Source organism: Pituophis catenifer, unplaced genomic scaffold (assembly GCF_029215685.1).
Source record: "Pituophis catenifer annectens isolate HBS135680 unplaced genomic scaffold, rPitCat1.0.hap2 SCAF_8, whole genome shotgun sequence".
NCBI lineage: Eukaryota > Metazoa > Chordata > Lepidosauria > Squamata > Colubridae > Pituophis > Pituophis catenifer.
The window spans coordinates 28597219-28619682 of record NW_027256888.1 but is presented as its reverse complement, the minus strand read 5'-3'; the positions used below and the strand labels follow the sequence as shown (position 1 = coordinate 28619682).

Here is a 22464-nt window from a genome sequence, read left to right as displayed (position 1 = left end):
TGGAAATGGAGAAAGGAGAAAGGAGGAAACAAACTTGCAACAACTTCTGCAGCTACTTGCAAAACATCCTTAAGGCCAAATGTTTTTCCTGTCATTTTGCAACAGTTTAATAAAGAGAAGGAAATGCAACCAGTTGCTTACAGGGCCAGTAACTCCTTCAGCTTCCCATTGACTTGTTTGTCAAAAGCCTCTCCTGCATCAGACAATTGAGAAGGTTCATCATCACGGTCGCTGGCAAAGGCTCCAAGAATGAGACCCTACAGAAAGTGAGGGTTAAATTAGGTAACATCCATAAAACAATGGCAGATTCTTTCTACAGGATCAAGATTGGAGGGCAAAAGATTTCCATCACAAACTCATAGGTTTTATATTGTATCATTTTGATGGAGCAACATTCTCTTCTACTGAAACCAGGGTCACTCTGAGATATATTAACTTTTAATTAATAGGTTAATTTCACCTAATCTTATCATCTTCTTAAACATACTTATGACAGGCCAGTCTTTTGAAAGAAAAAGCTATGCCGTGAAAGATCCTACACAAATTGGGAAAAAGGCAAAATCCCTATTTAGACCATGTAACTGCTGCAAATTCCTACTCTCAGCCCTTGATGGCTTCTTCTTGCCCCAAGATCCAAACTCACCTACCTTTCCAGCATGAGGACTATCACTTTGTTGATGAGGCATTGTCTGCAGAACTGCTGCTTCTGGCACTTTCAGCTCATTACCGGGGCAGATTTTATAGCAGGGACGATATCTTGGTCCCGCCTCCAAGGCTTAATTAATTCTGCCCAGTGTGAAAACAGAAGGAACAGCAGGGCGTGAGCCACTGCAAGCCCTCAAGGTGCTCAGTGCTGCCTTCCCAGGAGATTTAATTTTGTTTATCTCAATTTGCCTTGGGGGAAATTCTAAGGAACAAGCTAGAAGCAGGATTCAGCAGGTTCAGAAAGCGCCTGACCTGTGCCAAGATCATATGTAATACTCATGGTCTACTCCAGTGTTTCTCAACCTTAGCAACTTTAAGATGTATGGACTTCAACTCCCAGAATTTCCCAGCCAGCATAGTCCACATATCTTAAAGTTACCAATGTTAGGAAACTCTGATCTACTCACTTTAAAAGCTTCCAGTTGCTAAATCAAGGCACTTGTCCCTTCAGGCGGTTTAAAGGATTTTTTTTGGGGTGGAAGGGGGGGTATTCTCAATTTTGGGGAGACTGGCAACAGTAGACCTATCTAGTCTTTTTTTATTTTGTCACATATTCCCAGTTTTTTTCTTGTCTTTCTCTATACAAAAGATTTTTTTATTATTATTGCCCTAAAAGTGGCTGAAAAGACAGTTCCCCATAATTTAAAGATTAAGAAACCTCGTCTCTTAAGACTTAGAGCAAAGCTGTTCTGAATTAAACCATGTTTTGAGTGTAGGCAGACTAAAACCAAAGCTGCAGTTAAGGCTGGAAAAACTGCTGCTGCCAGTCACTGAGGACGATATCAATCTAGATATGATTTAGTCCTCTGAGATCATATGCAAAATCAATACAATTTAATCACTCAGTTCATCCACAGAAGAACAAATTGGATCAAGACCACCTGATTTCTGATACAACCTAGTTACAGGCAAAGCTGGAATGGCCTCAGTTGGATCCCAACCATTGGGAACAAGGGCATGGCAGGAAAGGATGGCCCATCTCAATGTGAGCAATCTCCTGGCCTTCTGATGTACTGGATTACAACTCCTATCCCCTCGGGTCACTGGCCACATTGTTGGGGATAATGAGAGATGGATCTCAAAACACGCTAGTTATCAGATATTTTATTTTATTTATTTATTTATTTTATTTTATTTGTATACCACCCTTCTCCAACAGGACTCAGGGCGGTGAACAGCCATGGTAAAACATAACATATAAAATTTAAAAGCAATTTAAAAACATTAAATAATTTGGCTATCCAATTAAAACAACCCGATATAATACAGACTATAATACAGACACAATACAATATAAAATTGTATTGAATTACAATACTATAAAACACGATACAATACTATAAAACAGAATACAATACAGACACAAGTAACAGAACCAGTATTCAAACCAGTGCCTTAGAACTTTAAAAGAGCTAATTTTGACAAACTCAGAAAAAGCTTGGGAATGTCAGGGCATTGATTAATCCCATGTTTGGCTCTGGGACAAACACCCTGATTTAATTAGAGGATGGATCGAGGCTTCCTCCTTGTTGCAATATTCTGAAAAGAAACGCAAAGAAAAGTTCTCTAATAAAACTCATTTATTTGTTATAAAGAAAATAAAACACCTCACTAACTAAGAAAGTTAATTGCTACATTTTGAAAGTAATTCGGGCCGGCTGCTTTCCAGCAGTCGACACCCCTGTGGCATGAGAACAAAGGAAGGAGTGTGTGAAGGAATGTGAAGGAATGCGGACATGCGTAGTAAAATACTGATAAGGAACTTGGCAAACTACAGTAAGTCTATTAGTCCAAAAATAATGAAGCTCAGCTGGGAAATAAAAAAAACGCAGTGACATTCCCCTTCTTTGCCAGTTGAGCGAAATATCAGTACATCATCAAATAAGGCACATCTTCTTACGCAGATACTCGTGTTGAGCTGCTGGGAGTGGTTTGTTGAGCATATCAGCAATTTGATCATGTGTAGATACATATTGCATTTTGACAAAACCTTTTTTCACTAAATGTTTTATGTTTTGATAATGGATGTCAATGTGTCTGGACCTAGAACCTGTAAAATGAGATTCAGAAATATAAACCACCGATTCATTGTCTTCCATCACGGTGATCGGTCAGATCGGGTGTGTCCAGATATCTGTGACTAAAGCATCAAACCAAGTTAGGGAATTACATGCATCTGAAACACAAGCATATTCAGCTTCAGTAGATGAACAAGAAACAAAATTCTGTTTACGTACTTGCCAATAAACAGGACATCCATTTAAGAACATCATATAACCTGAAGTACTTTTACGTGATTTCTTATCACTTGCCCAATCAGAATCTGCATAACAATTTAATTCTGCATAATCAGTATGTGTTGGTTCTAACAATAACTTCATGTGTTTAATGTATTTTAAGCATCTCAATAATTTCTTAATACATGTCCAATGAAACTGTTTTGCCTTACCTACGTGTCGTGATAAGAGATTAATACTAAGTGCAATGTCGGGTCTGGTCCAACTACTAATGTATAACAGTGACCCAATGACTGAACGATAAAGTGTTTGATCCTCGAACTCAGGACTTGCTTCTTGTGTCAAGTTGTGAAAATCTGTTTGCATGGGTGTCTTTGTTGTGTTAGCATCTTTCATGTTGCAATGATGCAAAACTTGTTCAATTTTATCTTCTTGTGAAAGATTAAACCCCTTCTGTGTTTTTTCAATCTGAACACCTAAATAAGTGCTAATGTGACCTAATGATTTCAATGTGAAGTATCTCTGCAAAGCTTTGGCAAAAATTTCACTCATTTGCTTATTTGGACCAATATAAACAATATCATCAACATAAACAAGAACTATCTCATATGCATTGTTAGATCTTTTTGTGAACACGCACTCATCAGTTTTGGACTTAATAAAGCCCATTGAATTTAGTTTGTCAGTAAGACATAAATACCACATTAAACCAGATTGTTTCAGACCATAAAGACTTTTGTTTAGGAACCAGGTATCCCCTTCTTGCTGTCGGAATCCTGGAGGACTTCTCACGTAGATCTCTTCGTCTAGGTCTGCATGTAGATAAGCCGTGTCAACATCAAACTGGAAAACTTCTAAACCAAGGATAGTTGCAGTTGCTAAAGCAATTTTTACACTCTCAGTTCTGACTGTCGGTGAGTAAGTATTTGCGTAATCCTCAGGATAACGTTGAGCGAAACCCTGAGCTACAAGTCTGGCCTTGTATAGTGACTCACCATTTGGGTTTTTTTTGATTCTGTAGACCCATCGAGTGCCAATGACCTTTTTGTTTGCTGGAGGTTTTGCAGGTGTAAACACTTTAAGTTTCTTTAGACTGTCCATTTCCACCTGCATTGCTTCATACCATTTGTCTTGCTCTGAATCAGGGAGCTGCTTGATTTGCATGAAATTATCAGGTGGAAGTGTAACATTGCAAATCAAAGGGAAGGGTGCTTTTGTCAGTTGCCAAGAATATCGTTGCAGAAGGATCCCTTTTGTGACCCTCTTGGAACGTCTCGGAACAACAGTCCAGTCTTCTTCTGCTTCGTCCTCGTCCTCACTTTCGTTGCTAGCGTCAGCATCCGCGGCTTGCGAAGACAGAACATCGGGTTGAGAAGAACCAGTGGAATCTTGATCATCAATCTGCGTAGCATCAGCAGTATTATCTCTGGGAAAATAAATTCCAGGATCATTGGAATGAATCCTGGACCAGTCAATATCTTCCTCAAAATTAGCAGATTGGGAAGTCACAATTGCATGTTTAGAGTCAATAAATTTGCTCCATTTTGAGTTATCATCAATACCCATAAATCTCAGTCTCTTTGCTGCTGGACTTCCTTTTCTTCTTTGAGCTAAGGGAATGTTCACCATAGCGTATGAACCAAAAATATGGATGTTTTTAAGATCGGGCTTGTAGCCATGCAACATGAAGAAAGGAGTCTGATTTGTTACACTGCTCCAAGTACGGTTGACAATGTAATTTGCATATTTTATAGCTTCACCCCAGTATATCATATCAAGGTTGGCGTCTTTTGGAGACAACGCATCATGGTTTGCAGTACCCCTTGTCTTCGTTCTATGATTCCATTATGAGCCGGTGTGTAAGGGGCCGAAGTCTGATGAATAATTCCATTCTTACGCATCCAGTCCTGGAAACGCTGAGACATGAACTCGGCACCACGATCACTCTGGATTCTGGCGATGCGAACTTGGTGTTGGGTAGAAACAAAGGCTGCAAAGTCTTTAAAGATCTGAAAAGTCTCTGATTTTTCTTTCATAGGATATACATATCCATATCTAGAGTAATTATCAACAATTGTTAGAAAATATTTTCTACCACCAAATGATGGCGGAAAAGGACCAACTATGTCAATGTGAACCAAATCAAAAAATGCGTGTTGACAGGCGTGTAGTGCGTTTGGGAATGGCTGCTGCTTTGGATTTGGCCTTTTTGCAGACAGCACAATCCAAAAACACTTTACACCCCTTTAGATCCAAACCTTTTGCGAACTCCGGCATCTTCCTAAGAACACGGAAACTGGCATGCCCCAATCTTCTATGCCATTTATGGATACATCTGGAATGCAAAGGTTTACCTGTTAGTGAATTCTCAACATTAACATTTTTATGCGGAACCTCAGGCTTGCTCTGAGCAACCTGTATACCAACTCTCTTTTTGTTGGCTTAGGACCCTTTGGGGTAGCAACAGGATCTCTCTCTGGAGCATCTCTCTCTGGGCCTGTGCTCTCCCTTTGTGGAGTTTGTATACTTGCCTGTGTTTGTGTTTTAGGCTTTGGCTTTAAGTAATAAACACCACCAATTAATATGGTTCCAGCAACAATATCTCCATCTTTAACTATGTAACTTGCATTTTCAAGGTGGTAAACCTGGAATTTTAACATTCTAGACAAGTGACTCTGACTGAGCAAGTTACTGGTTGCTGTTGGTATGTAATAAACATCAGGAATGAATGCATCGAGCTCTTCAACATAAACAGTTCCTTTTCCTTTGACCTGACAAGAATGATTTGAAAAAGAATAAAGTTCAAGTAGTTCTGGTTCAGGCTCGTGCATCTCTGTAAAAACTTCCTTTCTGTAGGTAACATGCAATGCTGCACCACTGTCCAAAGTCCACAGGAGTCGTCTGTCGTACTCTGGTTGAGGTTGTGGATCATTGGTTAAAGCCAATGTGGCGAGTGGAGTTTGTGGATCACGCCGGGGACCACGACGACCTTGTCTTCCGCCTCTGCCTCTGCCTCTGGAGTCTGTTCCTCTGGGCTGGTATGTGACAGGAGCTGGAACTCGTTGGGGACAATCCAGGTGGCATGTCCCACACGATTGCAGGTGTAGCATCTTGGCATCCTTGGAGCGTAGGTCCTTCCTCGGAAGGGGGGCCTAGCTGGAGCTCTTGATGCGGGTGGTCCTCTCAAGTGTGGCGTGACCAACATGAATGCCTCTTCTTCAATTAAAAGTCTACAGACATTGCCCACTGTGCGTTGAGCAATAGGGACTTGGTTAATTTTTGTAACAGCATCTTTCCATTCATAATTCAAAGAGTTAATGATGATGCTGATCATTTGAATATCTTCAATGTTATGGCCTCTTTCTCTCAATTCTGTTCTCAGACCTTTCAGTTTGATCAAATGTCCTCCAATTTGTTCACCGGGTTTCAATCTCGAACCGTGGAGTTCAGACATGAGTAAACATGAAGATTCAATTGAGATAGGCCTGTAGCAATTTTCCAATTCAGCCCAAATTTGTCGGGCTGTTGTATTTGGTGGAAAAATGACCTGCAGTTCAGTATCCATGGACATCAATAATGTTGTGCGAGCCCTTATCTCTAAATCTCTTATTGCAAAATCCCATGGTTGTGCAGGAGGATTAAAAATCATGCAGTGAGTGCCTTCTCTAAGAAGCAATAGTGTAATTTCACTGACCCAGGCTTTATAATTGTGTCCTGACATTTTTAGTTTTGACTCACCAGTTAGTGGAGAGACAGAAAATGCCTGGTAAGGAGCCTGCATTTGATATGCTGGCTGTGCTGGCAGAAATGCCTGTGGTATTTGCTGTGCCTGTTGTGGACCTAAAAATGGTCTTGGTTGTGCCATTGGAGGTGGGCCAGGAGGTGGCCCTATTTGCACTTGTGGCTGGGGCACATATGCAGGCATTTGTAGCTGCTGGGGTACATATGGAATGTGCTGTATTCCAGTTGCTATTTGTGCTTGAGCTGCAATATTGGAGTGACCTGCTGGGGATGCAGTCATTTGCCTTTGCTGCACTAAGCGTGGCTGTGTTCCATCTAAAAAGACACCATCACCGCCAGGGGGTGTTGGAGTTTGGGCCTGTGGAAACACTTGTGGCATTTCAGCTTCCTGTAGTAAATTACTTTCGCCAGCAGATGGTGCTGCACCTTTACCTTCGGGCAGCCCAGTTACAAGAAATGACTGTGTGGCAGGTTTATATGTAACTTGATCAGGGAGACTTTCATGTGACGTATGCAGTGCTCTTTGCCTTAATTGGCCTGACACAGAATCCACCAGGGGGAGTGTCTTTGGCTCTGAGGAAGAAGACAATATGGCGCTTTTTGAGAATTTGAAGTCACGAGATTCTCCCTTATCTTGCTCAAGCATAGATATAGCCATTTTTGCCTGGGATAGCTCCTGTTCATAGAATTTTATAGGGTCACGATAGGCTTTCATAGCCAGCTCATCCAGGGTGAGCTTAGAGCTTCGAGGAGAATAATGAATTGTTTCTCTCTCTGCATGGTAGTAATTTTGCTCGGCAGTTTGCTTTGGCCTTGCACCGAGCGTTACAAATTCAGAAGGTTCTGGGAGGACTTTTTGAGAGCATGCATATTCAGAAGAAGACGTCACTGACCTCAGTTCCAGTATGTTATCTTCAAAAGCAATTTGTCTGTTATCTCCCTTCATTCCTTTTCCCACGGCTTCTTCTTGTTCCAGGCGTGTGGCTGTAGTAAGGGGCTGGAAATCTGAAAAACTCCTTTCTGCCACCTTCTCAGCAAAATACATTTTGTATTTGTTTTTCTTCTGTTTCGGCATCTTAGCAAAATAATTAGCGTACCTCAGTAGCTAAAAACTAATTGCCTATGCGCTCTTATCAGAAATAACAAAACAAGGAAAAAAGCCATAAATCAACCATCCTCTGCTACCAGATGTCAGGGCATTGATTAATCCCATGTTTGGCTCTGGGACAAACACCCTGATTTAATTAGAGGATGGATCGAGACTTCCTCCTTGTTGCAATATTCTGAAAAGAAACGCAAAGAAAAGTTCTCTAATAAAACTCATTTATTTGTTATAAAGAAAATAAAACACTTCACTAACTAAAAAAGTTAATTGCTACATTTTTTTTAAATAGTTTTTATTGAATATAAATATTAAAAAAGACATACGTAACATATACACAACTAACATTTATACAACATATACACAAAAAGAATATAATTTCTTCTTAAGCATTTTTTCAGAGTGACGTTCTACACTTCTACTTATAATATATTCCTTCACCTTTCTGTAATCTAATAATATTTTTATTACATATATATGTATCAATCAGTAATATATCCCCTATATTTTTTGTATATTTCTAATTTTTAACCAATTATACCAATTATTCCATATTTTATAATAGTCTGATTCTTCTTTTTCTTGTAATTGTTTGGTTAACCTATCCATTTCAGCGCATTCTAAAATTTTCCCTATTACTTCTGTTTCACTTGGTATTTTTTCTTGTTTCCAATTTCTTACGTAGGTTATTATTGCAGCAGTTAATATATGAATTGTAAGATATTTGATATCCTTAGGGTATGATTTGTTAAATATTCCTAATAAAAATGTTTCTGGTTCTTTTTCAATCTGTGTTTTTGTTATTTGTTCCAACCATTTTTTGATGTTAGACCAAAATTTCTTTGCTGCCGGGCACGTCCACCATAAATGATAGAAAGTCCCTTGTGCCTTTTTGCACTTCCAACAAATTGGGCTATTTTTAGGTTGTATTTTTGCCAATCTGGTTAGAGCCATATGCCACCGATAAAACATTTTCAGTTGATTTTCCTTGTACACCGTTGCTTTCGTTAACTTTAGGTTTACCTGCCAGAACTTTTCCCATTTTTCCAAAGGTATTGTGTGTTTGATATTTTGAGCCCACTTAATCATCGTTTCTTTGACTGTCTCTTCTTCCAATTTATAGCGTAGGAGAAATTTATAAATTCTACTAATTAATTTATTTTCTGAATCTAATATAATTTTATCTATTTCTTGTTTTTGATTATAAATTTCATATGTTTTTATATGCTCTCTATATTTGGATTGTATTTGAGTGTAAGTCCACCAGTCTATTCCTCTGTGTAAATCTATCTCCAATTGTTGTTTTGTCTTTAGTTTGCCTTGATAGTCAATTATATCTTTATATCTAATTATTTTTGTCTTATCTGTTAAATTTGGGTGTCTAATTGATTCAGCTGGTGCTAGCCAATTTGGTATCTTCATATAATGTTGTTTTCTAATTTTAAGCCAAATTTGTAATAATGAGTTCCTTATTGTATGTGTTTTAAAATATGAATGTGTTTTGTATTTCTCATCCCACATAAAGGAGTGCCAGCCAGTTTGAAGTTCGTGTCCCTCAATTGTTAAAGTTCTAGAGTCCTTTAATTCTATCCAATCTTTGACCCACGATAGTACTGCTGCTTGGTAGTATATCTCCCAGTCAGGGAGTGCAGCTCCTCCTCTATCTTTTGTATCCTGAAGCAGTTTAAATTTTATTCGTGGCCTTTTCCCTTGCCAAATAAATTTAGATGTTATTTTATTCAGCTTTTCAAAAAACGGTTTATCTATTTTAATTGGGGTGACCTGAAACAAATATAAAAATTTAGGTAATATAATCATTTTGATGGCCGAAATTCTTCCTAGGAATGAAATGTGTAAATTTTCCCATTTTTCTAAGTCTTTCTTTGTTTGTTCTAGTAATTTATCATAATTGTTTTCTTTAATTGCTGATGTTCTTGTAGATAAGCAGATTCCTAGATATTTTATTTTTTTTGTTGTTTGGATTTGTATATTATCTATCAAATCTTTTGTTTGGATTTCCGTAAGGTTTTTAACAATTAGCTTCGATTTACTTTTATTAATTTTTAGTCCAGCCACTTCTCCAAATTCTTCTATTTTTTGGAACAAATTAGGTATAGATTCCATAGGATTTTCTGTCAAAAACACTAAGTCATCAGCAAAGGCTTGAACTTTGTATTCTTCTCTATTAATCCTTAAACCTTCAATTCCTTGATCTTCTCTAATTTTTTTCAACAGGGTTTCCAATGATAGAATATATAGTAAGGGGGAAAGTGGACAGCCTTGTCTGACTCCTTTTGTTATATTAAATTTGTCTGTTATGTCATCATTCATAATTATCCTTGCTGATTGCTTGGTATAGATTTCTGTTATAATTTTCCCAAATTTTCCCCCAATTTGCATATTTTGTAGTTGTTCAATCATAAATTTCCAATTTTGGTTATCGAAGGCCTTTTGGGCGTCAAGAAAAACCAACACTGCCTGCTTCTCCGGGTGTGATTCATAGTATTCTAAAGCATTAAGTATTATTCTCATGTTGTTCTTTATTTGGCGTCCCGGCAGAAATCCATTTTAGTCTGGGTGTATGTATGTATTTAATACTAATTTAATTCTTTCTGCCAAGATTGCTGCAAATATTTTGTAATCGGCATTCAATAATGAAATAGGTCTATAGTTTTGTATTAACTGGAGATCTGTGTCTTCTTTTGGAATGAGTGTTATTATGGCTTCTGTCCATGAATTTGGTATCTTGGCTTTCTCCATAGCTTCATTATATAATCGCAACATATTCTCTCCCAATACTTCTTGCATTGTTTTATATATTTCTACCGGTAGCCCATCAGGACCCGGTGTTTTATTGTTTTTTTGCTTTTTCAGTACTTCATCTAGTTCTAATTTGGTTATTGGCCTATTGAGAGTAATTCTTTGTTCTTCTGTGATTTTTGGCATTCCTGATTTCTCTATGTACTGTTTTATTTTATCTTCCTCTATTTTCCCCTGATTATATAGATTCGCATAAAATTTCTTAATAATATCTTTTTTGGCCTCTTTACTATGTTAAATTTCTCCTTTATCATCCTTCAATTGGTATATCATTCTTTTTTTCTGTTCTTTTTTCAGTTTATAGGCTAGCCATCTGCCCGTTTTATTTGCGTGCTCGAAATAGTTTTGTTTCGCCATTTTTATTTTTTGGGCTAGTTCTATTTGGTTTATCAAATTCAATTTATGCTTAATCATTTCCCATTCTTCTCTTATTGTTTTGTTCTGGGGCTTTTCCTGGAGTTTTTGTTCTATTTGTTTTAGGTCTTTCTCTAATTTATCTAATTGTTTTTTCTTCTCTTTATTCTTTTTCCTCGTATATGCTATTACTAGGCCCCTTATATATGCTTTTAAAGTATCCCATGTGTTTTGTAAAGAGGTTTCCTCTATTTTATTTATCTGAAAGAATATTTTTACTTCCTTTTCTAACATCAAATTAAATTCTTTTTCTTTACATAATCTTTGGTTCATTGTCCATCTCTTACGTCTTCTTTCCCCTTTCCGGTTTATGAATAGTGGATTGTGGTCTGCCCATTGGTTTGTGCCTATCTCAATTTTTTCTACTTCTGTTTTGATACTTGGGGTCATCCATGCCATGTCCAGTCTTGACCAGGAGTTATGCGGATGGGAGTAAAAGGTGTATTGGGCCTCTTCTTCATGTGTTTCCCTCCATACGTCTGCCAAGTTTAGTTCTTCAGCCATAGTAAAGAATTCTTTTGGAAGTATTTCTTTTTTCTTTTGTTTTTTTTTCCCAGTTTTGTAGTCTTTCTTTGCATCTACTATTGCATTATAATCCCCTATTACACAAATATCATCATATTCTAATTCTGCTAATTTTATATGTAGGTCTTTAAAAAAAAACTGTAGTTTTTGGTTAGGTGCATAAATCCCTACAATTAACATTTTCCTTTTTCCTATTTCTAATTCAACCATCACCACTCTACCTTGCTCATCGGTATAAACTAGTTTAGATTGTATTTTTTCTTTTATGTAAATCACTACTCCTTTTTTCTTTTTTGGGGCCAGAGATGAATATAATTTTCCTAATTTGGGGTTTTCTAGGAGGAAACAGATAGTAAAAGTCAAGAAGAAGAACCAATAGAAACAAAGGAAGAAAAAGAAATAAGACAGAGGCAAGAAAAAGAGAGAGAACAGAGAGAAGGTGCAAAACCTAGAGAACGGATGGAAACAAGAAACACCAAAAAACAGATACAATAGGCAATGGATGAACAGATCAAACTCTTTTCGGTAAACATTAATGGCTTAAATGCCCCAAAGAAAAGGAATCAAATTTTCACAAAATTACGAAAATTAGAAGCAGATGTGATATGTCTGCAAGAAGTACACATTCAAAAAGATTATCAAAAAATCCTAATTGCTACATTTTGAAAGTAATTCGGGCCGGCTGCTTTCCAGCAGTCGACACTCCCGTGGCATGAGAACAAAGGAAGGAGTGTGTGAAGGAATGTGAAGGAATGCGGACATGCGTAGTAAAATACTGATAAGGAACTTGGCAAACTACAGTAAGTCTATTAGTCCAAAAATAATGAAGCTCAGCTGGGAAATAAAAAAACGCAGTGACAGGGAAGGATCCCATGGATGAAAATCTTAAAGGGGAAGCCAACTCAAGAAGCTTGGGAAATTCTGAAAAATGATAATAAAAGCCTAGTTCAGCTCAATACCACTGAAAAAGAAAAACAAGAAATCCAAGAAGAAATCACTATGGTTGCACAAAGAGCTCTTAGACAAACTGAAAGAAAAAAAAGGATAAATACAAAAAATGAAAAGAGGGACACATAACTAAGGCAGAATACCAACAAATAGCTCGAACCTGCAAAGACAAAGTTAGGAAAGCTAAGGCTCAGAACAAAGTAAAACTTTCAGCAATCCACTAATTGGAGATGATGGCAAGGAAGTAATGACCAGAAGAAAGAAAACAGAACCTTTTAACTCATTCTTTGCATCTGTCTTCACGCACAAAGATAATACAACCCAACTTACCAAAAACAGAACTGTAAAAGATGGAATAGGAATGCAAATTAAAGTAAGCAAAAATAAGCTAAGAATACCTCTCAAGAGTCTCAACTCTAGACAAATTCAAATCACTGGATCCTGATGCATTACATCCCAGAATTCTGAGAGAACTGTCAGACATGACCTCTGAACCACTGATCCATATCTTAAAGTTCTTGGAGTACCAAGTGACTAAATTAGTTAAATCTGTTTTTATATTAACTGATGGTATAAAAATGTCACTACACTAAAGAAATTCTGTCATATGGATTTACAGACACTATTCATTAATTTAATACCCTTCTATGACTGCCATGAGTTTTGTTCATTTATACCAGGGGTGTCAAACTCAAGGCCCGCGGCCCCGATCTGGCCTGTAGGGGGTTCGATCTGGCCTGTGGGGCCAGCCTGGAAATAGCAAAGGCAGTGGCTTTGCTAGCGAAAACAGGGCACAGGGGGCCACACACTGCCTGCTCGTGCCCTGTTTTTGCTGCCAGAGTGCCACAGAAGGCATTTCCATCTCCTGTTTTGACTGGCAGAGGGCTATCAAAACTAAAATCAAAATAAAAGGAGAAATGTTTCCCCTTTTGCATTTGAGCATGCAAGAAGGGGCACGAAAGGAGAAAGGGAAAGAGGAAAGCCAAAGAAAAAGATGGGAAGATGGGAAGAGAGCAAGGAAGGAAAAATAAGGAAAGGGGAAGGAAGAAGAAAGGAAAATGAAGAGGGAAGGAAAAAGAAGAAAGAAGGAAGGAAGGAAGGAAGGAAGGAAGGAAGGAAGGAAGGAAGGAAGGAAGGAAGGAAGGAAGGAGATTATAATGAGTGAGTGAGGGTCTCAGGAAAGTCCTGCCTTAGCACTTGGCCACCACAGGTGCCCCCCCAACACAAGTCCCGTGTCATACCCACATGCCCACCCCCATCCCCACCCCCGAGGTCAAACACAACCCTGATGTGGTCCTCAAAGAAATTGAGTTTGACACCCCTGATTTACAGTAGTTGTGGTCTTCATACATCCTAAGCTTGCATAAATAAGGCATTGCAAACCTTAGCAAACCAAATCCTGTGGGCTGAATAGAGATATCCAGACTCCCTACTCATTGTGTTAGGAGATTTTAACTGTTCTAATCTAAGCCAGGAGCTGCCAAGATACACTCAGCATGTCAGTTGTCTCACTAGAAGCAAGAATATTTTAGACCACTGCTAGTCAACACTAAGAAAATTCCTATTGTTCTCTAACAAGAATGGCTGTGGGACACTTTGATCACTGTATGATTCACCTGGTACCTTTTTATAGACAAAGACTAACATCATAAAACCGATAGTTAAAACAGTGAAATCTTGGATTGAAGAGGCAAAATTAAACCTACAGGCTTGCCTCAACTGCAGACTGGAGCATTTTTGAAGCTGCCTGAGAGGATTTGGATGAACTCACACTGTGACATCATACATAAGTTGTTTTTTTAAATAAATTTTTATTAGACATTTTCAACATTAAAAAACAAAACACCATTTTTCACTCATTACAGCATTTCCATATTGGTATCAATATCATCCATAACATTCATATTTTCATAGGTTCTATTTCTATGGTTCACTATTATATTATACAATCGTTTGAATTATAATAATATAATTATTATTAATTATATCTGCATGTGCAGATCGTCCATTATGACGTCCGGGTGGGTGGGCGGAGCTTCCTGCCGTTTTTACTACCGGTTCGCAAGAACCGGACAGAACTGGGAACAACCCACCACTGATGCTGACCAAAACCTTATGCATCTACAGTAATAATAAACCTTGGTTCCCAGCTGAGTTTAAACAACTACGTCATGCCAAAGAGGAAGTCTACAGGAAAGGAGATAAAATGCTCTACAATCAGGCCAGGAATGTATTAGCATGAGAGGTCAGGGCAGCAAAGAGAAGTTACTCTGAAAATCTAAAGAATCAGCTCTCAACAAATGAACCAGCAAATGTGTGGAAAAGCCTGAAAAATATCACTGGCTATAGCACACCTACCTCTCTTGCTGAAGGGTTGATGAGCTGAATGTGTTGTACTGTAGATTTGAGAGGATATCACAGTCAACTATTGCTCTCTCCCTCTCCATCTCAGATACACCAACAATAGCCAAGTCTCCTACACCTCACTCTGTCTCTCTGCCCCACCCCTCTGGTGAGCCTACAAAAAGAGATGCAGGGTCTATTCCACAGACAAAAGTCTGGAAAAGCACCAGACCCAGGCAGGCTAACTTCTTGCTTGAAGTCTGTGCTGATCAACTGGCCCCCATCTTCTTTAATAAATCACTGGAGATATGCTATGTTTCTTCTTGCTTCAAACACTCTACTATCATCCCGGTGCCCATGAAACCCTCCATTAAGGAGCTGAATGACTACAGACCAGTTGCTTTGACATCTTTAGTTATGAAAATCTTTGACAGGTTAGTGTTAGCCTACCTGAAAATCATTATGGATCTGCTGCTTGCAGGTTGCTTACCATGCAAATAGATCGGCAGATGATGCTGTCAATATGGCACTGCACCACATCTACAATATCTTGTAAGGTATGCACGGGTTCTTTCTGTAGACTTCAGCTCGGCATTGAATACCGTCATTCCAGAAATCCTTCTCTGATTCAGGTAGCTATGCCTGACCTACCGTATTTTTCAGAGTATAAGATGCACTTTTTCCCCCCTAAAAGAGGGTGAAAATTTGGGTGTGTCTTATACTCTGAATATAGCCCCGTCCACCCACTGGCCCCCACCCTTTGGCTTCTGCCTCCCAACAATTTACCTCCTTGCAGCAAGCAACAAACAGCAAAACAGCCCATTTCAGCTTCAGCACAGCCTGATTAGCACAAGCAGTTGATTGTCAGTTGGATGAGCCTCCCGACCCTCAGCTATTTCAGGCTGCAGGGATTGCCATTGCCTATTGCCACACGGGCCTCCGCTGCTTGCCGCAAGCAGGCAAATTGCTGGGAGGCAGGTTTTTTTTTCTTGTGCTGAAAATGAAAAGCAAGGCTGTTTGCTGCAACGAGGCAAACTGGGAGGCAGAGGCAGAGTTATTGTGGGTGTTTTATGGTCTTATTTTTTTCTTTGTGTCCTTTTGTTATAAAATTTCTGTCTAGAATCAACAATTAGCTGGAATTTAAAAAGCATTTCACTAACTTAATTAAAATGTTACCTGAAGGAAAATAAAGAGGGGGGGGAAGCTTTAAATCTAATAGATTGCATGCTGAATAACTTACTGATTCTGATTACAATACCAATCTATGCAAAGAAAAAAACTTAAAACAGTTCCAAACTGGTAAAATTTCATATTATTTCCCATATCCATGCACTAGCATATATCCTGTTTTCCTCCCCAAAAAAGGTAGGTGCGTCTTATTGTCCTGGACGTCTTATACTCCAAAAAATACTTGCAGATAGATTATAAGCTTTCTAACAGATAGGAAGCAGCAAATGAAGCTGGGTAAAATCATATTGAATACCTGTTCAATTAGCACAGGAGCCTTCCATGAGCTGTGTGCTCTCTCCATTACTCTCTTCTCTCTATACCAATGACTGCATCTTGAAGGACCCCTCTGTTAAAATACTGAAGTTTGCAGATGACAACAATCATTGGTCTCATTCGAAATGATGATGAGTCTGCATACAGCTGAACACTCTTAAAACTGTAGAGATGATAGTAGATTTTAGGAGAAGCTCTACTATTCTACTAGCGCAGACTGTCCATGGAGCTGCTTATACAGTTCTACAGAGGAATTATTGAGTCTGTTATTTGTACTTCTTATCACTTGTTGTTTGTATCTTATGGTTTAGGATTGTATTTTATGATTTATGATATTTGACTATATTTCACTTTGTTTTCTGTATATATACTGAGAGCTTATGCACCAAAGACAAATTCCTTGTATGTCCAATTACATTTGGCCAATAAAGAATCCTATCCCACCCTACCCTACCCTACCCTTTAGATCAGCAAAATGATGTGGAGATAATATACTTAGATTACACCAAGGCATTTGACAAAATAGACCACAGCCTACTTGTTGGAAAGCTAGAAAAATGTGGGATAGACAACACTACCACCAGATGGATTCAAAATTGGCTGCCAAACTGCAATCCATATGTAGTCTTTAATGTAACTACATCTACATGGAGGAAAACAAAGCGTTGGGTACCCACGGTTCTGTCTTAGGCCCAGTACTCTTCAATATCTTCATAGACAATTTAGATGAGGGAATAGAAGGGGAACTCATCAAATTTGCAGATGATACCAAGCTGTCAGGAATAGCCAACACTCCAGAACATAGGCTCATCATCCAGATGGATCTTGACAAACTTGAACAAAGTAGACCACAACCTACTTCTTGATAAAGTAAAAAAATGTGGGATAGACAGCATCACCACCAGATGGATTTGTAACTGGCTGACAAACCGTATTCAACTCATCATATTTGCAGATGACACTAAACTAGCAGGAATGGCCAACATCCCAGAAGATAGGCTCAAGATCCAGAAGAATATTGACAGACAAGAATATAACAAAGGCCCTATACAACAAAATAAAATTCAGTATGGATAAAAGTAAGATTTTATACTGAGAAAGAAAAACAAAAAGTATAGGTACAGACTGGGTGAAACTGTGAGAGGGACCATGGAATCCTAGTGGACAACCAGTTAAATATGAGCCAGCAGTGTGCGGCTGCAGCCAAAAAAACCCAAAGCAATTCTAGGCTGCAATAATACAGAAATAAAATCAAGATCATGTGAAATATTAGTACCACTTTACAAAGCCTTAATAAGACCACACTTGGAATACTGCATCCAATTTTGGCCACCGCAATATAAAAAAACATGTTGCGACCCTGGAAAGAGTACAGAGAAGAGTGACAAGGATGATTAGGGGGCTGGAGGCTAAAACATATGAAGATCGGTTACAGGAATTGGGTATGTCCAGTGAAAAGGACTTGGGGAGACATGATAGCAGTATTCCAGTATTTGAGAAGCTGCTACAAAGAGGAGGGGGTCAATTTATTTTCCAAAGTCAGAAGGCAAGGCAAGAAACAATGGAGGGAAACTAATCAAGGAGAGAAGCAACCTAGAACTAAGGAGAAATTTCCTAGGTGAGAACAATTAATCAGTGGAATACCTTCAGAAGTTGTGGGTGTCCCATCCCTGGAGGCTTTCTTAGGAGAGACTGGACAGCCACTTGTTTGAAATGGTATGTGTCTCCTGCTTGGGCAGGGAGTTGGATTAGATGACCTCCAAGGTCCCTTTCCTACTCTGTTATCCTATGTTCTATCGACATAGCAAGGCAGGTTTTAAATAAGTTCAGTGAATTCTCGATTCATGTTATAGTGACTCCAGTTCAGAAATATAAATAAATAAATAAATAAATAAATAATAAATAAATAACTTTATTGTCATTGTACATGTATACACAATATACCCATACAACGAAATTCACTTAACACCCAAAGACCAGGCCCAACACCTATAACAATCCCCAAACACACTCCCACCCACCACAATTCTCCACCCCTAAACCACCCAAACATCCACACAACAGATCAAGTAATACTGTCCAACAGCTCACTGATGGTGGCCCTTTAGTTCATTGTTGAGTGCAATTATAGCTCTGGGATAAAAACTATTCAGAAAACATGTGATCCGAGTTTTAATTGTTCTGTATCTTCTGCCAGAAGGCAACAGTCCAAAAAGATTGTAAGCAGGATGGGAAGAGTCTCTGAGAATGTTATGCAACTTTCTCAAACAGTGAGATTCGAAGATGTCATCCAGGGCTGGTAGCTGGAGTCTGATGATATTCTGGGCAGTTTTAATGATTCTCTGTAGAGCTTTTTTGTCTCCTACAGAGCTGCTCCCATACCATGCAAGAATGCCGTATGTCAGGACACTCTCAATGGTGCTGCGATAGTAGGACAGAAGTAGATGCTGAGATAGATTTATCTTCCTGAGCATTCTCAGGAAGTACAGCCTCTTCTGTGCCTTCTTCACAAGCATGTTAGCATTCATAGTCCATGAGAAGTCCTCCGAGATAAAAATGCCCAGAAATTTAAAACTACCCACACTCTCCACCTCCTCACCATTTATGTACAATGGTAAATGTACATCGGTCTTCCTCCTTAAGCCAGTTATAAATTCTTTAGTTTTGGTGGTGTTAAGTGTGAGAAATATTGAAAGTTGAAACCGCGGGGGTTTTAAGCCATTCCTTCCAAGGGGAACAGATTTTCACGGCGTTACAAATAGAAATATAACATTACAAATAAAACATTCTTACTGCGCTGTTCTATTTCCACAAAAAAACTTGGAAGCAGGAAATTACTAAGCACCTGAAGGGATCCGAAAAGTGCTTCTGAGCCCCTGTAACACACCAACTGTGTCATGATCGTGGGCAACCAAACTCCACTTACAGGCGTCTTTTTTCCCACAAAAACAAAATCAGATTCAGGTCACTAATGCAGCAGAGGGTCGCGGTCTTGGGACAATGTCACCCAGAAGGCTTGATCTTGGGACAGTATCACCGGCAAACGCGAACCACCTCGGCCATCTTCCCTCGCTAGTTCCGCAGCCGGCCAGCCAGCACTCCAACCGCTGGGGCGGCTGAGCCCCTAGCTCAGGGGTGGGCAACTATGGCCCTTTTATGACTTGTGGACTTCAACTCCCAGAATTCCTGAGCCAGCCATGTTAGCTCAGGAATTCTGGGAATTGAAGTCCACAAGTCATAAAAGGGCCATAGTTGCCCACCTCTGCCATAGCTCAACTGCGAGGATCACAGGAACCTCGAAAGGACAGGGACAGGCTGTCCGCGACGCAGCGCCCCGGAGCATCTGCCGCCGAGCGTCGCGAGGGCTTGACACCTGCCTCTCCCTTCCGCTCCGATTTCCAGAGCCCGGGAGGCGCGCTCGAGCCCTACCTGCCGAGCGGCGGCGCGCGTGCCGGCTGTCATGGAGGCGGCGAGGAAGAGGAGGGCGCGCGGGGGATGGTCGACCAGCGGGCACCGAACTCTCGCCAACAGCAGCCGCAGAAGCATGCTCGCCGCCCACGGCCAGGAGGACGACGGGAACGGGGCGGGGGAGAGCGGGAGGCGAGGCTCCATATGAGTAGGGGGGGTGAGCCATCGTGGGAAGAGACGTCTTTTATGCAACAACCTCGCTTTCTCTGCGCTGCTTACAGGGGTCTACGCTTGCTGACCAATGCATGAACAAAGTAATAATCGCAGGCGGCTGGGCAGATATCAGGTCCCTGAGCAAAGCTTCCGCTTCTCTCCCTTGTTGAGTGAGGAGGTCCCCAGGCGGCCGCTCCTCCCCCTCGCTTCTTGCACGCGAGTCCACCAGGAAGTCCAGCCTGCTGGATTTAAGATTCCGGCCCTCGTGGAATGGAAAGAGACCTGAATACTCCGACCCTGGAGGCAAATTCTGTCCAGTGTGAATGGGAAGTTATTTGGTTTCTTCTCCAAAACCAATTCCAGTCCAGAGCCAAGTTGGGGAAGTTCTCTACCAACCAGGAGAGCCTGAGTTCTAGTCCTATCCTAGGCACTAAACCAGCAGGGCAACTTTAGACGAGACCCCTTTCTCAGCCCAAGAAGAAGCAGCAGTCGAGGGTCACCTTTTTTTGTAAAACGCAGCAAGAAAACTGCAGAGCCTTGTCTGCGAAATTACCTGTCAAAAGCAGACCCACATATAAAAGTCCAGCTAGACTCTGCTACTCTGCATTTACAGCCCCTCCCTCCTCTTGTCAAGCAATAGCCTTGCTGTTATTACAAGTTTGACATCAAATCTCCCCTGCTTCCATGAGGCCATGGACCTGACCCAGTTAGTTCATGGCCCCACTCACAGGGGGGGACACACGCTGGACCTGATTTTTGTCTCTGGCCAGTGGTTGAGTGGTCTTATTATAGGGGATATAGACATGAAACCCTTGTCATGGTCAGATCACTCACGCCTTCATCTGGACCTTCGAACCACTACACCCCGCCGCAGGGAGGCGGACCCAATTAGATGGATCCGCCCCAGGCGCCTGATGGATCCTGATAGGTTCCAGATGGAGCTTGGGCCAATTCCTGAAGATCTGGCACACGACTCAGCCGAGGACCTGGTAGCTGCCTGGGATCGGGCGGCTGGTGGGGCCTTGGATCGAGTCGTGCCTTTGCGGCCTCTGACCCGGTGTCGATCCCTCGCGGCTCCTTGGTTCACCAAGGAGCTGAGGGAGATGAAACGCCGGAAAAGACGCCTAGAGAGCGGTTGGAGGGCCAGTCTCGCTGAATCTGACCGAACACTGGTAAGGTCGCATATTAAGACCTACCTAGTGGCGATAAAGACGGCAAAGTTTAATTACTTTTCCGCTTCTATTGCGTCATCAGGGAATCGTCCGGCCGCCCTGTTCAGGGTAACCCACTCCCTGCTCCATCCGGGAGCGCGGGAGGATCCCTTGGAAGGCAGGGCGGAGGATTTCGGACAATACCTGTATGACAAAATCGCTCAGATCCAGGGGGATTTGGACTCTGACTGGGTAGATCAGGGCAGGGTGACGAGGAATAGTCTTGAGAATGTTACCTGGGAGGAGTTTGATGCTGTGACTCCCGATGATGTGGACAGGATTTTGGGGAGACTTAGTGCGGCCACGTGTTTACTGGACCCGTGTCCCTCCTGGTTGGTACTGGCCTCCCGGGAGGTTACACGAGGCTGGCTCCAGGGTGTTATCAACGCTTCACTGAGTGAGGGTCACTTCCCCGCCGCCTTGAAAGAGGTGGTGGTGAGGCCTCTCCTCAAGAAGCCATCCCTGGATCCGGCAATATTTGCCAACTACCTGGCGAAGGTTGTTGAGAGTGTGGTCGCGCGACAGTTTCCGCAATTCCTGGAGGAAACATCCTATCTAGATCCGTTCCAGTCGGGTTTCAGGCCCGGGCACAGCATGGAAATGGCATTGGTCGCGTTGGTTGATGATCTCTGGAGGGCTCGGGACAGGGGTTGCTCCTCTGTTCTGGTCCTGTTAGACCTCTCAGCGGCTTTTGATACCATCGACCATGGTATCATGCTGCACCGGTTGGAAAAGTTGGGGATGGGGGGCATCGTGTTACGGTGGTTCTCCTCCTTTCTCTCCGACCGGTTGCAGTTCGTGTTGGCAGGGGGGCAGAGGTTGACCTCGAGGCCTCTTATATGTGGAGTGCCTCAGGGGTCGGTCCTCTCGCCCCTCCTGTTCAACATTTATGTGAAGCCGCTGGGCGAGATCATCCGTGGCTTTGGGGTGAGATACCACCAGTACGCTGATGACACCCAGCTGTACATCTCCACCCCAGGCCACCCCAACGATGCCCTTGAAGTGATGTCCCAGTGCCTGGAGGCTGTGCGGATCTGGATGGGGAGGAACAGGCTCAAGCTCAACCCTTCCAAGACTGAGTGGCTGTGGCTCCCGGCATCCCGATATAGTCAGTTGACTCCATCACTGACTATTGGAGGCGAGTCGTTGACCCCCACAGAGAGGGCTCGCAATCTGGGAGTCCTCCTGGATATGCAGCTGTCCTTGGAGGAACATCTGATGGCTGTAACCAGAGGGACCTTTTGCCAAGTTCGCCTGATTCGCCAGTTGTGGCCCTTTCTTGATCGGGATTCCC

The 22464-nt window shown here is 41.2% G+C and overlaps 1 protein-coding gene across 1 annotated transcript in view; it reads right to left on the bottom strand.

Annotated features, from left to right (window-relative positions):
• LAP3 (leucine aminopeptidase 3) overlaps positions 1-19887 on the bottom strand; it is an 80248-nt gene extending 60361 nt beyond the window's left edge. Inside the window, exons 1-2 of the mRNA XM_070948233.1 lie at positions 19768-19887; positions 142-257 (exon numbers count right to left, since the gene is read on the bottom strand). Coding sequence (XP_070804334.1) covers positions 142-257; positions 19768-19884 — 233 coding nt within the window. The 5' untranslated portion in view covers positions 19885-19887. The remainder of the gene's footprint in view (positions 1-141; positions 258-19767) is intronic.
• Between the last annotated feature and the right edge of the window lie 2577 nt (positions 19888-22464).